Source organism: Prorops nasuta, unplaced genomic scaffold (genome assembly GCF_024137725.1).
Source record: "Prorops nasuta isolate Cenicafe-Biocafe unplaced genomic scaffold, Cenicafe_Pnas_1.2 PNAS00005, whole genome shotgun sequence".
Taxonomy (NCBI): Eukaryota; Metazoa; Arthropoda; class Insecta; order Hymenoptera; family Bethylidae; genus Prorops; species Prorops nasuta.
This window is the reverse complement of record NW_027116802.1, coordinates 3452799-3469805: the sequence shown is the minus strand read 5'-3', so window position 1 is coordinate 3469805 and position 17007 is coordinate 3452799. Positions and strand designations below refer to the sequence as shown.

The window sequence follows — 17007 nt, the reverse complement described above, 5'->3', positions numbered from 1 at the left end:
AAATAAAAAAATTGAATGTACTAATATTCTATAATTTATTTCAAGTCAATAAATTAAAAAAAAAAAAAAAAAAGGCTCTATTGCGCGTAAAGACTCAAAGTCTAGTGATTATGAAAAAAAAGTTAAGTAAAAATAGGTCGATGTGACAGAGCGACTAGCAACTACTGACGACGAAACCTGGTCTTGGTCAGGTTGAGTTATAGTAACAGGAGTGGAAGATTCATTACAAGGTGGAGGGAGAGAGAACCTCGTGCAAGAGTAGGTAGGCACCTCAATGGGATTACGCAAAATTACTTATGGGAAACGGAGCAAAACTGCGTTTAACTGGGTTTTCTTGCTCAAGAGAGGATGTTCTACACGTGACGTGTTGCAGTACATTAAATGCTTACGTCCAGCGTGCTTGTAAAACACCAATTACTCGCTATTAATTTAATTATTCATTCCCTCGCACATTCAATTCTAAAATGATACTAATCTTGCATACATTGAAATACTGCTGTATAGATTCAATCACCGTTCATACAAACTTGAAAAAAAGTTGATAATTATTATCAGTTTAATCAATCAAAACAGTCATAGATACATTATCATTGAAAACACCTTAACCGCGTTTCATTCGCATCGTTCAAACTGAGATTGTTGAAAATGAAAACACTGAAATTATAGATGCTTATATGCTATTGAAATATAAGTTGTAGCTGCTAAATACGAAACGTTCGTTAATTAATGAATTAATAAAGGCTCTCAGGGGACGAATAAAGCAACATGGATAAATCGAGCTGAAGATTTTTTTTCGAATTGCAGTATGTTGAACTCATAACCCAGATTAGTCGGGGCAATAATCTATGTGCATAAGATGGTTATATGATGAAAGTATCAGATAACTGGAAGATCTGCTTGGGCAAATTGTATTGCGATAAATCAGTTATATTGTTTGTTAGGCCTCTGAGAAGTTTGTTTAGCAAAGTAGCACAGCTCTGGGAAGAGAACTTAATTGTTCGTTGGCTTACAATGAAAATGGAAACCACATTGGTCATTTAGGCACTGGGTAACCGCGCCTATACGATTGCTTACAATGTTGCCTTAACAACTGAGCAGCTACATTGCTTTTAGACTTTCAGTCGCTTTCTATCACTATTTATTATTATTATTATTACTATTATTATCATATCGTCTATAAAAGGTGCAAGCGCAGAAACTAGCCGTTACCTTAATTAAACTTTTGGATTTCCTGCGTTTCTCAATCTGCAACCAATAATTGTCGAGATTACTACTTTTATAGATAAGATTGATTCTGGCATTGGTATAAAGAGAAAAGGATGTTTAGATAATCGATATACAGCTGATGCCAAGTTGCAATTGGATTAGGATATTATGAACAGCTGGTGCTCCGTTTGAAGTATAGATATTTCCATGTAGGTAATTATCACCGTGGTATGAGAAAACTGGAGAAACTCTTCCGGTAGATATATACCGTACCACGAAAGATCCGTTAAATCACAGCTCGACGCTTTTACTTTCCGATCACCCGGTACGTGGCCTCTACACGTATGGGACACGCTTCAACATTACCACGACACACGCACAAGCAAATTAAATAATACCATATCGCAGATGTACCAACGTGTCAATTTCACTTTTCACTATACTTCCTTTCAGCCGTCGCTAAATCTCCCATTGGATCTATAACGCGCATTTTCCAAAGTAACCTCCATCAGTTAAGAGGATAAAACGAAATAATAAAAATCCTATAGCTTTTTATGTAAAGTACCGTGTCCTCTGTATTGGTAGCTTTTTATCCCAAGCGGGATTCTTCGGATGAAAGTTCAAGGAAGCAGTTAAGGAGGCTACGTGTCCATCGTTGCCCCTACACTTATTAGGCACGTGTCTATTTTGCAATTTGAAATTTTTGAATGAAAAGTCCTTCGTCGACTCTTTGGTAATTCGCTATTATTACGAAATTCGTCGCGAGATCAAATATCTTCGTTTCTCTTCTTTATAATTATTACTCGATGCTTACATTCCTCCTAATCAAGTATTCCTATTCTATCGCTTTCTTTTTTCCCAAAAATAATTCTGTCCCTCGTATCATTATCTCTCTTTAAATTCTAATCGTGTTGGACGTCGGGCCTAATCATTGATTATAGCATTCATACTGAATTCATTAAAACTTATCGTGTTCTTCGGGCGAGGTGATTTTTCTATTAATTTTAACAGGAATATTAAGTACGTCGTAGATAAGGAACAAAAATACATCATTGAGCAATTGGATTAGAGATTAAGCTCAATAGGTAATACATATAAGTTATATAGGTATATAGTAGGTGTAGTAGTAGTAAGTCGGAAAGTGTTCTGGTGCAAATGTAACGCCTAATTGGAGTGACCCAGGCAGGTTATGCACTTTATCGGTTAACTTTCTTCGTGGAGCCGACCTTTTCAGGGGTCAGTTAGATGCGACGCTCGAGTTTCACCGACGCTCATCTTGGCGGAAAACCCTTGCTGGAATCTCTCTCTCTCTCTCTCTCTCTCTCTCTCTCTTTATTCCAGGATCCATCTTTACTCAGCCATTGCACTTCCTTCTTCCTGTGCACGGAAAGAGAGAATTGCTACAACCAAGAAACACTTAGCTGGATTATCTTTGCAAAGTATCCGGCAACGTCTGCTTACCAAGTTATGGCAACGCTTTCGCAACGATCCAACTATAGATGAATGAGGAATAAATTCAATAATTCTTTCATTAAAACGTTTCCCATTAAGTTTGTCGCGTTGCGATTGGATGCAACCACATTGGATAAGTACAATAAGGAAAACTGGTAAATTATCAGGGATAATATGTTATGTTGCTGTACAGAATACAATCTAAGAGGCCACGAGTGATATATATATATATATATATATATATACCGAAGACACCACGATTAACCAATTGCAATAATAAGTGAAATAAAGCTTATCGTTTAATTTTGCCAATTTCCAGAGGCGCCGTCTTTCGAATCAATATCTGAGACATCAATATAGGTACCAATCCAAAGCTTTTAGAAACTACGTTACAATGACGGTAGAAATATTGAAAGTTACATGAGTCGGAAACGCATTATAAGCGTTCTATCATTGCACTCTGACCCCTATCAACAAACATTTGAATTTTAGCGAGTGCAACTATCATAACAGTTGTATGAATAGCATCGAATTAGCATCGAGTCTTTATTAATTCTCAAGGAACACTACACAATGATTAGGATGATGTTGAAAAAGTGCGGTCATCATCGATCATTCGATCTGTCGATAAGCGATGACTATGAAAATTTAGTGGAAAATAAGTGAAATTTTAAAGAATGGTTGAACGTTGAATGGAAAATTCACATTTATTTGATTTTTGGCATGCTGCAATTAATTTAAAAAAGCGTTAATCCGGTCCATTTACCGTTTGACGATAATTATAGGAACAAATCAATCAGCAGGGTTTTTTGCAATGGGCTAATTTGCTGATACGAGTAAACATGTTTAAGGGATATTTAAGATGGCTTTGTAGCTATAAGTAAGAGCGATAAGGATTCGGTAGGATCGAGAAGGAACGGTGAGTCTTTAACGAACGGATGATGACCTGGGTCGCTCTCACGCATTTGTCTCTCAGCTGCTCACTTCCGCTAGTGAAAGGTGCTTGCACTCTCGCTTCTGCCTGTGTGAAATGCTATGCGCCTGTCTATACGAGCCTCCTCGCTTCCACCAACGATATTCGTCCGCAAAGTACATGGGATGTGCATCACTCTCATTCAGATTCTATCGGGTGTTCTATCCGTAAAAATCTACCTCTCAATTTTACAGCTTCCCGACATTCCGCACAAAGACCTAAATAACACAGAGAATCCCATATCGTGAAAAATTCGTTACCCAATGGTTTTTTCTTTTTTTCGCGAGCTTCGTGTAATTTTATTATCGCTCGTTTGTAGTCAATGAACACACTTGACTGGATCGAGTCAACGAGAGTTTGTATTTGCAAGTATATATGCGGGTATATATATAGATATATATATATATGTATATATGTATACTATATACTCTTTCTCCAAATGTAAAGAAACGCATTCCTTGTACCACTCGAGTACATCGTCATGTACTTTGATGCAACAACCGATGAAATCCAAGTGCGTGCCTCGATCTGTATATTGTATGGCAGAAACGTTCGCTTGAAAACCTTGTTAAATTGTGCAAATTTGTTAAAAACTGGGGGTATTTCATACTGATTAAAAAACAGTAAAATGCTTTGATCTCATTTATCCATATAAAATACGAAAGCGCTAGCTGCCAATATTTGCTCCTTATCTCTGTCCACGCACAATCTAAAGATAACACCGATCCACTCGCGCGATAATGAAGAAAGAAGCAGGTAGGTACAGCTGTAATATAAATTACATGCCGAACTTTGTATATAATTGCGCAAGAAAATATCTTTTTTTCCTTTTCAATATTTTATCCGATCCATGGCGCAAGGCGGCGTATGAATATTTAAAGGAAATTAGAAAATGATGTGAGCGTTGGTAATGATGTGGGAAAGTTTCATGGTAAATGTATATATATATAATATCAAGTGGATTTAGATTGCACGGGTCATTCGTGCGATGCGTATAACGGTGGCGTAGTCCGAGTGTACAGGAGGATCCCAGAGAGTGTGTCGCTCGATTATATAATTGGTTGCGCACCCGCTATCGTTATTTCTGCATTCGTCCAGCGAACATCCAACTGAGGTATGCCGATCGAATTTACGGAGAAAAAGAGAAACGCGGAAAGATGCGCGCTCGCTATATCGCGTACAGGAAGAACCCTTCACGCGTCTCTGTTTTATTGCCTTCCTCTCGCATTTTAGAGTAACGTCCAGCCAGACCCATGAAAATGTTACAGCAATGGCCTTGCATGATCAAATTTTAATTCCTCGTGCAAGAAAATTTCACAGCTCGATATACATTAGTATTATATATATATATATTTATATAGCTATACAGCCTTGATCGATAAGCAAAAATTTCCAATCCTCCGTGTGGAATATTCATCGTCGTAAATCACACTCTCGACTTCTTTATTTACCTCGAGCTAAATATCGCACGATTCCGCGTAGTTTTTTCCTCTCGCTTCGCAAAAATGGATGATGAAAAATGAGCACAGCACGAGAAGCTACTGATACAAATGATGAAACATTTATTACAAGGTTTACAATCGCGTATGGTGGATAGATTTGCATAAATGAAGCATCTTTATGACGTGGAGCGTGATATCGGGGATATATTTCAAGTATTCGATAATTTTTGCTTTCTACAGGTATCATATAGTATTATGGATTGTTCATCGTCGTATCGAAAAGATCTATGACCGAGCGTCGCTTTCTGCAGTTGGAAATGTCTGGAAGTGGCTTGTTCTTGCACTTTTTCATCCAACCGTCCCAAGCTTTGAATCCTTCGGTATCCTGGATGATTTTGGCACATTCAATGTCATCGGTTATGTCGTCATCGGCAAAATCCTCGCAGCGTTTGTTGCAGACACCACCGCGTCGACCTCTCGTGCACCATTTAGCGCTGTTTATCTGGAAGACCCCGTAGCTATAGCTGGACGCAGATTTTGGACCGGTAATCAATCGAGTGTTCATTCCACTCTCGCTTTGCATCAGGCACACCCAATTGCTCATGAAAGTTTTCGAAATGTGGGCACGCGTCAGCTGCTGCACTGCCTCGCACGGTGTTAAAATTTTGCTCTCTGACAATTTCCAGCTCAGACATAACGTCAGAGCGAAGAAAACTATCGACTTCATCGTAAATTTTCCAAAATAAGTTTTTAACACTATCTTTTCGATGCTACCTCGGTGAGTCCACGTAACCGAGACTGAGTAGTTTTCTTGGTTCCACTGTCGTCGGTATGTTTGATTCTGCGATGCCTCCGATCTCTCCGATAACCATAAATAATGTGATTGCGATGAAAGATGGAAACTTTTGAGCAGATAACTCGAGACAAACGAGCAGGAAAACGCGGAAACTCAATGATACTTTAATCAACTGCTTGATTACACCCGCGCCGTCTGAAGTTGTTCTGTATATAGTTGCGACCTGGTTCAACCTTGAGTCAAGCGCCGATGATAAGCTAATAACTGTTATGCAAATGAGAATCATCAACGAATTCTACAATGTTTGACTTTCAGTCTTCCTGAAAGCAATCATGATTAATGGGAATATCGTGTCAGTGTTGTTTTTTATCTACACTAGACAATTTATCGTGAAGTTGAAACATTATTAACCGATCATCGATAGATGATAAAATATAAGCGCATGAAAATTTCGCAAGCTTCTCTATTGGATCCCCGTAGCGTTTTATGACGATCATCAGCTTGACGAGCAAAATTCTGCAATTGCTATCTGGTGCTGTTAACTAATTGGAAGATTTCGTCATATCTTTGGTTTTTGCAAGAACCTTGAATTAATCCTTTTATGGTGTATTACACTTATTTATAGGCAGTTGAGAGCATCGTTTGGACCATTTCTAGCAAACGGAGAATGTGGTAAAAGTGAAAGATACAAAGTTATGAAAGGCACGATATTATCACATTTATTTAGATTGATGATTTTCCAGTTGTGTATTTATTATATATTCTATAAAATATCGAAATTATGAATTTACCTAATTATGATCATATATTTTACACTTTACACAGAGTTTAATAGAAATATCATTATACTTGTTAACAGAATCAAGTTTTGAGGATACAAGACAAATTCGTAAATTTAATATAGTACTACAACGAATTTCTGTAGAATGACAACAAATATGTTATTTGTTTCTACTTGTAGTTTTCACAAATGAGTGTGTATCAAGTTCGTTTCGTTATTTGATAATACTATAATAAACAGATCGCTGAGCTATTACTATGAAAATTATAATATTAATGTTACGTTATAAAAGTACAATAATTGGTATGTTGATGACTTGTTGGATGGAGATACAATGACCGTAACGCTATTTATATATATGTATGTATAATATATGTATAATTATCGAACTGTTGACAGATAAAATTTATATCAATGACGATGAAAGTTAGTGAAAGTGTATACAATTTACAAGAAATTATCAACAGCCTTTTGCAAAGTAAAATTCAGCGTTGATAATACTTAAATAAGATTAGATTAGTCTTTGAGAATTGATTTGTAGCTCGCAGAAGCACACTGCAAATGGCTTTACACATTATCGCTGAAATTTTCTATTTTCAGTTAAAGAAGAGATAATACTTTTCCTACGAAGCAGGCTTGATTAATTTTAATCTTCTGGCTCTAGCAAAACGCATGTAGTCAGGATTCTCGTTTATAATTTTAGTGAGCACTTCTCGGTTTGCATAAGTGGCAGCTTTCGTCCCCATACACATTGTGTACTGGGTGCGAGATAATTTATTTTCACACTCAACTTCGTGAAAAACGTGGATCATATGTTTGTCAGCAGCTCTAAAAATGTCTAAGTTTGATTTGACAGCTTTGTCAAACAGGTCCACGTCCTCCTTGCCCCATCCCTGAATCGACAAATCAAAACCACCGATAGCATTGTAATCCTTCTTGTAAAGGGACACTATGCCAAAGCCAAATATTCTCCAGTAACCAGAAAAATCGCTAATCGCGAATCTGTCCGGTTTAACAGAGTTCTTGTATAGCACTTTTGGATCATACTGGCTGAATACAACAGGAAAATAAATTCGCCTCCCGAGAAGAGTGTTCAAGCGTATCCTGTTAAGCGCCGAGTTAGTGAATACGATATCTACGTCTATGAAAAATAGGAGATCCTCGTCCTTCAGTTTTGAAATGCCTACATGAAGAGCCTTGGCTCTGGAAAAGTTCCCACTGCCAGTGATTGTCTCTATCCTGGAATTTCTATACTTATATCTAAGCTGTTCCACTAAATTTATCGTTTTTTCCACAGAATCCTCGGTAGGATGAGGATAAACGACTACGGTGAGCTCAGTTTTCTCCCCAGTCGTCAAACAAATTTCTTCGTAATTCTTTAGAAATCTTTGAAAAACCTCGAATCTTCCTGACAACGGCAATACGAAGTGAATGGTCTTTCCCTGAACAGGATCATTTTCTGCATCAGGATTAAAGTTTAGATTCAGGAAAGTGTTGCGTAAAATATTTTGCAGAGATTTCTCATAGCCCTGACTGTTCGTATCATTTAAAATCACTTGTTCGCCGTTTAACACCTCCCTTATCTCCAGACCTGAAAAATTGAATGTTTTCGTGAAATTCGATGGTACATACCTATTATAATTTTTGTTATTATTAAACGAGCGATTAGGAAGGATTGGATTACCAGTAAAGTGCTGATGAAGGTAGACGTGTCTTCTAACTGGTAGAGTGACCTTTCTACCTCGATATTTTCGATAAACCAGCAGTAGATCCAGAATGGTATCAGCACCATAAGAGTCCACCCTTCTATATCCGTAAAGTGCCGATCTTTCCTCGACAATGCGACCTCGTTGTCTGGAACACGCATTGATCGATGCCATAACTTCCCTCGTAATGTCATCCAAACCCTCTTTAATGTCACTGTGAACTCTTCTTCTGGGATTTGAATCGGCCAGGCTGTACTCCGATCTAGAGAGGAAGTCCCATGGTATAACCTCCTCGCTGGTCATTGGCTTGAAAGATCGCAGTCCAGGCGGAACGCCTGCAAATGGGATCGAGAATTGAAAATGGCTAAAATATGCGGTCTCGCTTAACGAGCTGAAACAGTTCGTGTCGTCCCCGGCATTTCGGTATAACAATCAATTTGTACAGAGAGCAATCGTACTAACTCGGTCTAATATTAACCGCGCGACGTCTAGGAAAATATATACATGCGCATTTCAAATTATTGCCGTAATTGAATCAGGGATCTCTCAACGGTTAAGAAACACTTTCAAGGCTAAAGATTAAACAAGGAGCGCTGCTTCGGACTAATAAGAAAGGTCAATTATTGTATATGCGTGGATCGAAGGAATAAAGCAATGGAGAGCAAGTCCACTCACCCAATATCCCGGTGTCTCCTGGATGCCTGGAGGAATAGGGATCGGCTGCAAAAAGTCGCACGCCCTTTGCTATCTCGTTATTCTTCAAATTGTCAAGACCTATACCTAGTTGCTTCGCCATTGTGTATAGGTCCCTGTGAAGGTGCAGCCTTTCCTGTTGCAAGTCTTGAATATGCAATCCCTGTGAAAATAATAAAAAGACTTAATTAAAAGTCCTTTCTATATACGAACTTGTACAATGTTATTACAGAATTTAATGATCGAATGAATTTCAATATAGAGACGACGATTAAAATTAGATAGCATAGCTGTTAAACGTATGTACCCTCATATAATTGTGTAATCTGTACATATGTGGAGGGCTCTTTACAGGATGCAAAGTAATGGCACGATGAACTTCCTTTTTCTTCAAGTTTCCGGTAAACGCCTGGTCCCCGCTACTATTATGGTACAATATGGACTGCATCTGTAATAACAATAATGAGAATGAGCGATATAGTGACGGCGGTGAAGAAAAATATTTTCTTTTCGAGCTTAGGGTTTGGATAGTTTTCTTTTTTTGTTTCAGTCTGCAATAATACATCGGTTTAAATTAATATAATCTTATTGAAATAAAAAATGTGTACGCGAGCAAAAGTCAGCAAATGTCAATTAGCACGCGTAGAAGCGGAGTTAAGGTTAAAGTATGAACTTCCTGTCGGACTCTAGAGACTATAACCGATAATAATTGTTATTAAGAACATAGCGTTGCTGCTGGTGGATTCACCGAGCCGCAGGATATTGTTATACGTATACTATTATGGGTGTGGTGGTTTCTTGTTACAAGGAGCTCTTTCTTACCACTTATAATTGTTAAGTACCGACGCAGCTGTAATTCCTGATTTATATCGTCAGACAAATAAAACGAATGATGCAATGAGAGACAATGGTTATTCGGGTAATAATATATCATTTTGTGCGAAAAATAGTGGCCGATCGTTGATAAAAAATGCTGTCTTTTAAAAGTTTATACACAAATCGGAACAAACTTTAAAGGGGTGTTAACGCAACGAGAGCAAAGCGAGTCTTCGAAGTAACGAGTTGCTGTTAAGAGTGTTAAGTGTTTCGACCTTACGTCGAATGTCAAGATGGAAATGAACGAGATACGATTACTAGGTTAGCAGAACATGATTTGTCCAAATTTAAGTGTCAGGATTTTTAATGGTGCTTGCCATCACAAGGACCTTTCTCGACAGTTAAATGAAATGATATAATGAATTGCTTCGTTTATATGTCAATCAAATATCTTCTTCAAGATATTGATATTGATACGCAATGGAGAAGAATAAGATATAATTATTTAAAAATTTTCGGCTCTTAACAATTTTATTTATACAAAACTTTATTAGTAGTTTATTGTTGCGTTACGATGAGGAAGGGAGAATTCATTAGTCAGGAAGTTTAGCTTTCAATTATGAGCTTTGTGCAATGATGATACACAGGGGTACGTGAATTGTGCTTTAACTCATGCGACCTCATATCGTATGTCAAGACAGAGAAAGAGAGGCTTCATTTCTCCAGTGGGTTAGCAGGGTACGATTCGTTTATAACTAACATCCTTCTCATATATATATATATCTATCTTATCTCGATCGTTTAGCTATTTATTTATTTATTTTTTTCTTAATACCATTATTTTCCTGGTTTCATAAATTTTATTAAGATTCCTTTCAGGCTCAATTGTTTTCCATTTTTATTCGATACATTTCCTCGGAAGCTCAAATAATATACAAAAATAAATGCGTTCGGATAATATTTTTATTTCCCACCATTGACTTATAAAACTATATTTACCAACTGGGGTTCGCGTTGGCTGGAGTATGTCTCTGTATGTACATGACTTAATAGTATACTGTGTAGGCTGATCAACAAATGATTTATCATGTATACTGGTACTATATACTATGTGTGCGAAACGACATAGGCCAGAGGGACTGAAGGGCGACTGATAAAACGAAAATAGATTTTATTGCTATACGAATGCTGCATAAAAACATTGCCTGGTCGTTAAAAAGTTATGATACGTTTTACCAAAGATACGCTATACATTCTCCTCCCACAAATTTGAATAATTAATTTAAATTCCTGTCTCTGTATCTTATCAAATTTCAGTTAAAAGAGTGCCGCGTCGCGATATGATACAATGGCTTTATTCAGAAAATTATAAACAATAAAATATCACATTTGTCAATCATTTGGTCGTTAAATTTGTATCTGATGAAAGTTTCCGTATAACGAATAATAACGTTATTTCCACTCAACTATAACTACAGTGCATATTCTATTTTTGTCTTACCTCGTAGTTCCAGGTACACGGTATTCCAGCATATTTTTTCACGCATCTGCCAAGTTCCACATCCTCGTGAGTAGTGTATAGATTTTGCAGACACTTCTTGATATGAGGAACGATTCGTTTTAGAGTCTCTCTGGACAATAAAACCCCAGGTCCGCCCATGCAAAAATTCTCGTCGTACTCCAATGAGAGTAAACCGAATTCCTCGGAGTTCCCTCGGCCAGCTTGACCTACCGATAAATATCTATGTGATAAAACTATGCTAATTTTCTTTCGTATCGAAGCTTGCAGTTGATTTGCTTTTGCACAAGAATTCATTACCTATGTACATGGGCCTTTTAGAATCGACGGACCGCAGCAATTTTTCCAACCTATCGGTTCTCACGTAAACATCGTCATCGGCACGGAAAAACCATTCAAAGCGATCACCAAAGTTGTTCCACATGTATTGCAACATAAGAAATGACTTCTTCTGAGGGGGATAGCTGTCATCGACGCGTGGTAATGGTACCAATGGTAAATCAGGACAATTTTCCGGCACAGTGGAAAACTCTGAGGAAAAGAAAGCGATTTTTCCCGGAAGTTCCTTGCCCCATGTCTCGTACACAGCTTTTGCTCTGCTATCCAGATACTTCCTGGCAGTCATCACGCCCACGAACACGAGATTCGTCGCTGAATTATTAATGTACTCGTTCTCTTTGATCTTCGGCATATTTTTAGCTGCCGGTCTTAATGGCAACCTGACGATATAAGAAGGAGCAAAAATTAACAAAGTTCCTTCGAGATAATTATATTGTTGCATAATAATGTTTTCACGGTTCAAGTTGAATGGCTAATAGATGCGATTTTCTGCTGAATATTTTATTTCGGCCTTTGGGCATTTTACCTGGAAACTGCTTGGGTGGATGAAAGCCAGACGCCACTGGAGCGCTGCGGAGGTGTAGAGACTAGCATCCGGTAACTGAGAATCAGGAAACCGAGAAGCAGACCTAGTGTCAGGCCCAGAACCACGCTGGACAATCCTCGTCTTTTACGCATCACTGGGCGATCCGTCACCTCTCCCATTGACATTTGCCTTCCGGTATCCGCCGGCTTCCCGTGGGATTCATCCTCCTCAAGAAAACCTCAGATACGTTCGATTCCGCCTTCCTCGCCTCTTTACTCATTATTTCTGCATCGGCTGCACTTGTAAAGATGAAAAGAAAAAAAAGAACATGAAACAATTACCTAAAATGCCTTCCCTTCTCATTATATTCCTTTTCTTAATTCTATATCTTTATTCCTATAGCCTGCACTTGCTTCTTTTCTCGTCAATTGTAAAAGTGCACTTTGAGCCTGATGCAATTACACAACGCTTTGCGCGAAAGCTGTGAACCGAAATTAAAGAAACGACTTTTAAAAGAGGATATTCCATGCATAGATTTATGCAAATTTTTCCTTTCAAGTACTGGTGCGAGTTTTTAATTGAAATTCACCGAACACGAGCGAGAATAAACTTTGACTATTTGACATGCGACGACGCACAGGAATCCTCGAGTTTTGTTTTCGCAGCAATAAGAGTGCTACGCGTTTATAAGCAATTGTTTTATTCATCGTGTCACGACATTCTTGAAGCGATGACGAAACGAGAACGAAGTTTTGGCTTCCGATGCAGATTTTTCGACCTGACAATGAGTCGAAATTGTCGATTGTCGATGGTTTGCTTTAAGGGGGTATTTCCTCACGATTGGTGCATTACGTTCAGTTACGTGAATTGCGATAATAAGGATACGAACAAAGAGAGCACTGTGCAAATCTAGAAAGCAGGGGAGCAATGGCGAGTGAGATGCTGTCGGTAGAAATGGGACCTTGGCTCCGTTATATCGAGTCGCTCGTTGCTCTTTTTACTTCGCAATTTTCGTTCTCTCGTTATGGCCACATCCGATAACCCGATAATCTGTTCTTATAAGCGCATCGTGTGCTCTTATATCACTGGTCTTGATGTATATTTAAAAATAGGTAACACCGATTGCTCAATCGTCCGAAAAATTCTCGACGATAAGTCTTCCAAAATAATTTGCTAGAAACCTAATATATAGCTCCTTTGGAAAATAAATCTTAAATTAACTATATGTATATACATAGTGGAGAAACAACACACGTTTCGCCAACTGATGAAACCGGTTTCCGGTGTAATAATACATAACGGATTTACGCGTTCGCCGTATATATATATATATATATATATATATATATAAGCTTTCCTCAAATGATTCTTGACTTTGGTTTTATAGTATATATATATATATATATACACACGATTTAACAAAGTTGCAGAGTGCGAACTAAGCGAATCGATGTTAATGCAATAGCTATATGCATATATCATTGAATTATTTATCAAATTATTTATATATTAACAATGTCGAGGTCGGTATGGTTATTGGCGAACGGCTGCAACCAAAGTTCGCACGCTCACTTCCGCTCTCACGTTATTTCTTACAGGAGCATCGCGGATGAAATTTCCCGTTAAAGTCCTTTGAAAACTTGAAGTGGCCCACAGGCTCCTTCTCCACATTCTGTTCGCGCGGAGGCAAAGGTTAATTGTTTTTTAAGTTTCAAACGATCGGCTCTTGCGCAATATAGCTGATTCTGGGTTTTCCTTCGGGTTTGCAAACATATTTTATCAATTATATAGAAATCGCTCGTTGTATCCAGTCTCATTCCCGCTTTATACAATAATACAAATAAGAAAATTGGAAATCGGTATTAAAGTAATTTTGCTACAACGATGCATGATATTATCGTGGATAATGGTTTAGGCTAATCACGCATATAGCTGCGCGCAGCAACGAGTTCAAAGTTACGCGGTGTTTTCTCGTTGAACACGTGCCGCCTGTGGTATTTCTCGGTATTCGTAGCGTCGGCACGAATTACGCGCATTTGTCGTCAGCTGCGATATTCCTAAGGTCTCTCGAGAATCCACGAATTCCCGTTAAAGGATTCTACGAGTCGAGTGACGTGCGCGCAAACGCACGCGTGCACGGTAGACGTTGAACGTATAGAACCGGTTTCGTCCAAAACTCGGCTTTCCGAGCTCCGCTAGCTTCTGACGAGAGGTCTCCACATCTAACCGATTACCGTGAACACGAGTTCATCCGAGACCAATTCACTCTCACGCTAGCCAACTATGTATATGTATATGCTATAGTATGTCTAGCCAGCTATACCGAAGCCACTTTACTCTAATTTACAAAATCCTCCCGATTATTCGCCATTTATACCAGCTTCTTGTAACAATTGGCATCTTCGCACTTTTCGCCCAGTTTTACATCGTTGCTACTTTAAGTTTGTTAGTTATATACGAATTAATGCGTTGCCGAGCAAACCTCGGCAAAGTCAAATCCTGTTCAGTCAACTCGTTGCGGCTAAATGCAACGGAACTCTAAGATTCCACCGTGCCATTAAAATGATCCTATGTCTATTGGAAAGATGAGAAGAAGAGTTTCTTGGATGCAATTATTCGCCTTTCTGAGCATTGTTCGATAGACGATTATTTATCATTATTCGCGGAAGATATACAAACTCCCGTTTCTTCTTCCACAATCCTAGAAAATCAGTGTGATCGAATTATCTATTTACGCTTCGCGAATTCTCTTCTTCTGTAACATTCGGAGAGATGTGTTCGATCCAATAAAACAGTTGCTAATACTTAGTAGATCGTTTAAATCTCTACAATGAATTGCCAGAAATTACGCTCCAGACATACAAATGATAACTTTTCATACAATGTTTCAAAACGCGGAGAACCAATTTGCATCGAATTGACTTTACTCGAGATAAGTCCGTGAGAGTTGTGATAAACGAGTTGATATTAAGTGTTTATACTGTATATGCATGTATCAAGATTGTACTACACGACAGCATCTTTTAATTAGTTATAATCGATTAAATAACTCCAATCAATTTAAAAAGTATATAAGATTACTGTAAATAAAATATTTGTGCAGAAGATAAGCTATACCTGATCAGGATGCGATGATTATTTTGACCTAGCTCCAAAAGGATATATACATTACGAGGCTCTGGTCCATGACGGCACAACGCTTAAACAAGCATATATCACAACCGAGCAAACATTAATTTAAACTCTGCGCTGGAATCGAGTAAATTCACAACACCAATGTAACACAAGTTCTTTTAACCACGTTTAAGAGGAAAAGGTAAAAATCAATGTGTTTATAAAAGAGAAACGAGTAAAAAATGGATTGGACAATGCGATTGTGTTCGTGCTAAGCAAGGATGGTGAGTTTAGGATTTGCGGAGTGTGATATTTGTCGGAGGGGAGGTAAAGGGGGTGGTTGACGCGCGCACGTGTTTTATGCGTTGTGTTTGGGAGTTGAGTCTTTACGCGGTATACGGCCCTGGCACATGTCTAACGATTAGCACCGGTCCAACAGGCCCTTCTAGATCATCGAGACCATTTTCTTGAGAGGTGATGAGAGAAATAAAGAGAGAGAGAGAGAGAGAGAGAGAGAGAGAGAAAGAAAGAGAGAGGGAGAAAGAAAGAGAGAGGGAGGTGAAGAAAGCAGGAAAACGTGTGCTATGAGCAAGATGCCTCAGCCTCGACTGACCGAGGCTAAAGCGATCACGACGACCACGAGCAGAGCCGTCAGGGGGCGACCGGGCACCGCGGCACCGCCAAGCCAGGCATGCTCCAAACCAACTCCAGCTCCAACCCAACTACTAACCCATCAGTCTCCTTTTCTTTCATCTTTACTCCCCTCCTCGCAGCAACTAAGCTCCCCTTCCCCCTCCATATCCTCCCTTCCACTCATATACCCATCTATTTTTTCCCTTGCCTACTCGGTGCCTTCCCTTAGGACTTCCGAGGACTGACGCGGGTCTAGATTTTATCCGCGATTACATATTTTTCAACACGTGATACCACTCGACCTTCGGGTCTTAATTCTCACGAACACTGTTTAACTATTAAGTTTTAAATTCTAGCTTCCCAGCTCTGCTTTCGCTAAACTAGAAATAATTAATTTTGCGTTAATTAATGACCTGTGGTTGTTGTAAACGAAAATTATCCTTTATATCGAATGCTATAGTCGATTTTATTCTCTTAATTCTTTAACGAAATATCTTCGGTTTATTTCAACGACAGTAAACGTGGGAACATATTTTTTATCTTTCTTTTCTATGAAGGTTTTTTATATTCTGGAATGTCATTTCATCTTCAGCATCGGTCTTGACCTCGATAACGCCCGAACCTTTCGAAAGAAGATTGTAGTAAACTTTGAATATTTGTAAGATTAATGACCCAATAATTAACGCTAATCGACTTTCAATTAGCTAAGATTGCATAACTGCCAGGAATTTTTATTTTTAATAATTACTTTTCTCGTTGAAAATTAGTGATGTGTAAATAACGATAATGCAATGAATATACAATAATAAAATATTTTTAGACTTTGCAAAGAGCGCAAATTTTTTGAATTTTGCCGCGTCTAAGTAGTCAAGATGGCGGAAATCATATACGTGTGACAGATCGTTGAACCCAAAGGAACTGCTGCGTTCAACAGAAAACTTAAAACATTATTTTTCCTGTTACATCAAATATATCCCTATTTTCAATTATTAATAAATATATGGACACAAT

The 17007-nt window shown here is 38.3% G+C and overlaps 2 protein-coding genes across 3 annotated transcripts; both read right to left on the bottom strand.

Moving 5' to 3' along the window:
* Positions 1 to 5170: 5170 nt before the first annotated feature.
* Positions 5171 to 6065, bottom strand: LOC136773418 (lysozyme-like). Its single transcript, XM_066727089.1, has one exon. The coding sequence runs from the start codon at positions 5798 to 5800 to the stop codon at positions 5327 to 5329; it is 474 nt and encodes a 157-aa protein (XP_066583186.1). The 5' UTR covers positions 5801 to 6065; the 3' UTR covers positions 5171 to 5326.
* Positions 6066 to 6577: 512 nt separating this feature from the next.
* On the bottom strand, positions 6578 to 16063 carry Chsy (Chondroitin sulfate synthase). Of its 2 annotated transcripts, none has more exons than XM_066727088.1 (8): positions 15367 to 16063; positions 12250 to 12548; positions 11685 to 12103; positions 11367 to 11593; positions 9357 to 9497; positions 9032 to 9212; positions 8335 to 8691; positions 6578 to 8241 (listed from the first exon to the last, which is right to left on the bottom strand). In XM_066727088.1, the coding sequence occupies exons 2-8, from the start codon at positions 12432 to 12434 to the stop codon at positions 7274 to 7276; spliced, it is 2478 nt and encodes an 825-aa protein (XP_066583185.1). In that variant the 5' UTR covers positions 12435 to 12548; positions 15367 to 16063; the 3' UTR covers positions 6578 to 7273. The 2 variants fall into 2 exon arrangements, with proteins under 2 accessions (XP_066583185.1, XP_066583184.1); XM_066727087.1 differs by having other exon boundaries at positions 12250 to 12543.
* Between the last annotated feature and the right edge of the window lie 944 nt (positions 16064 to 17007).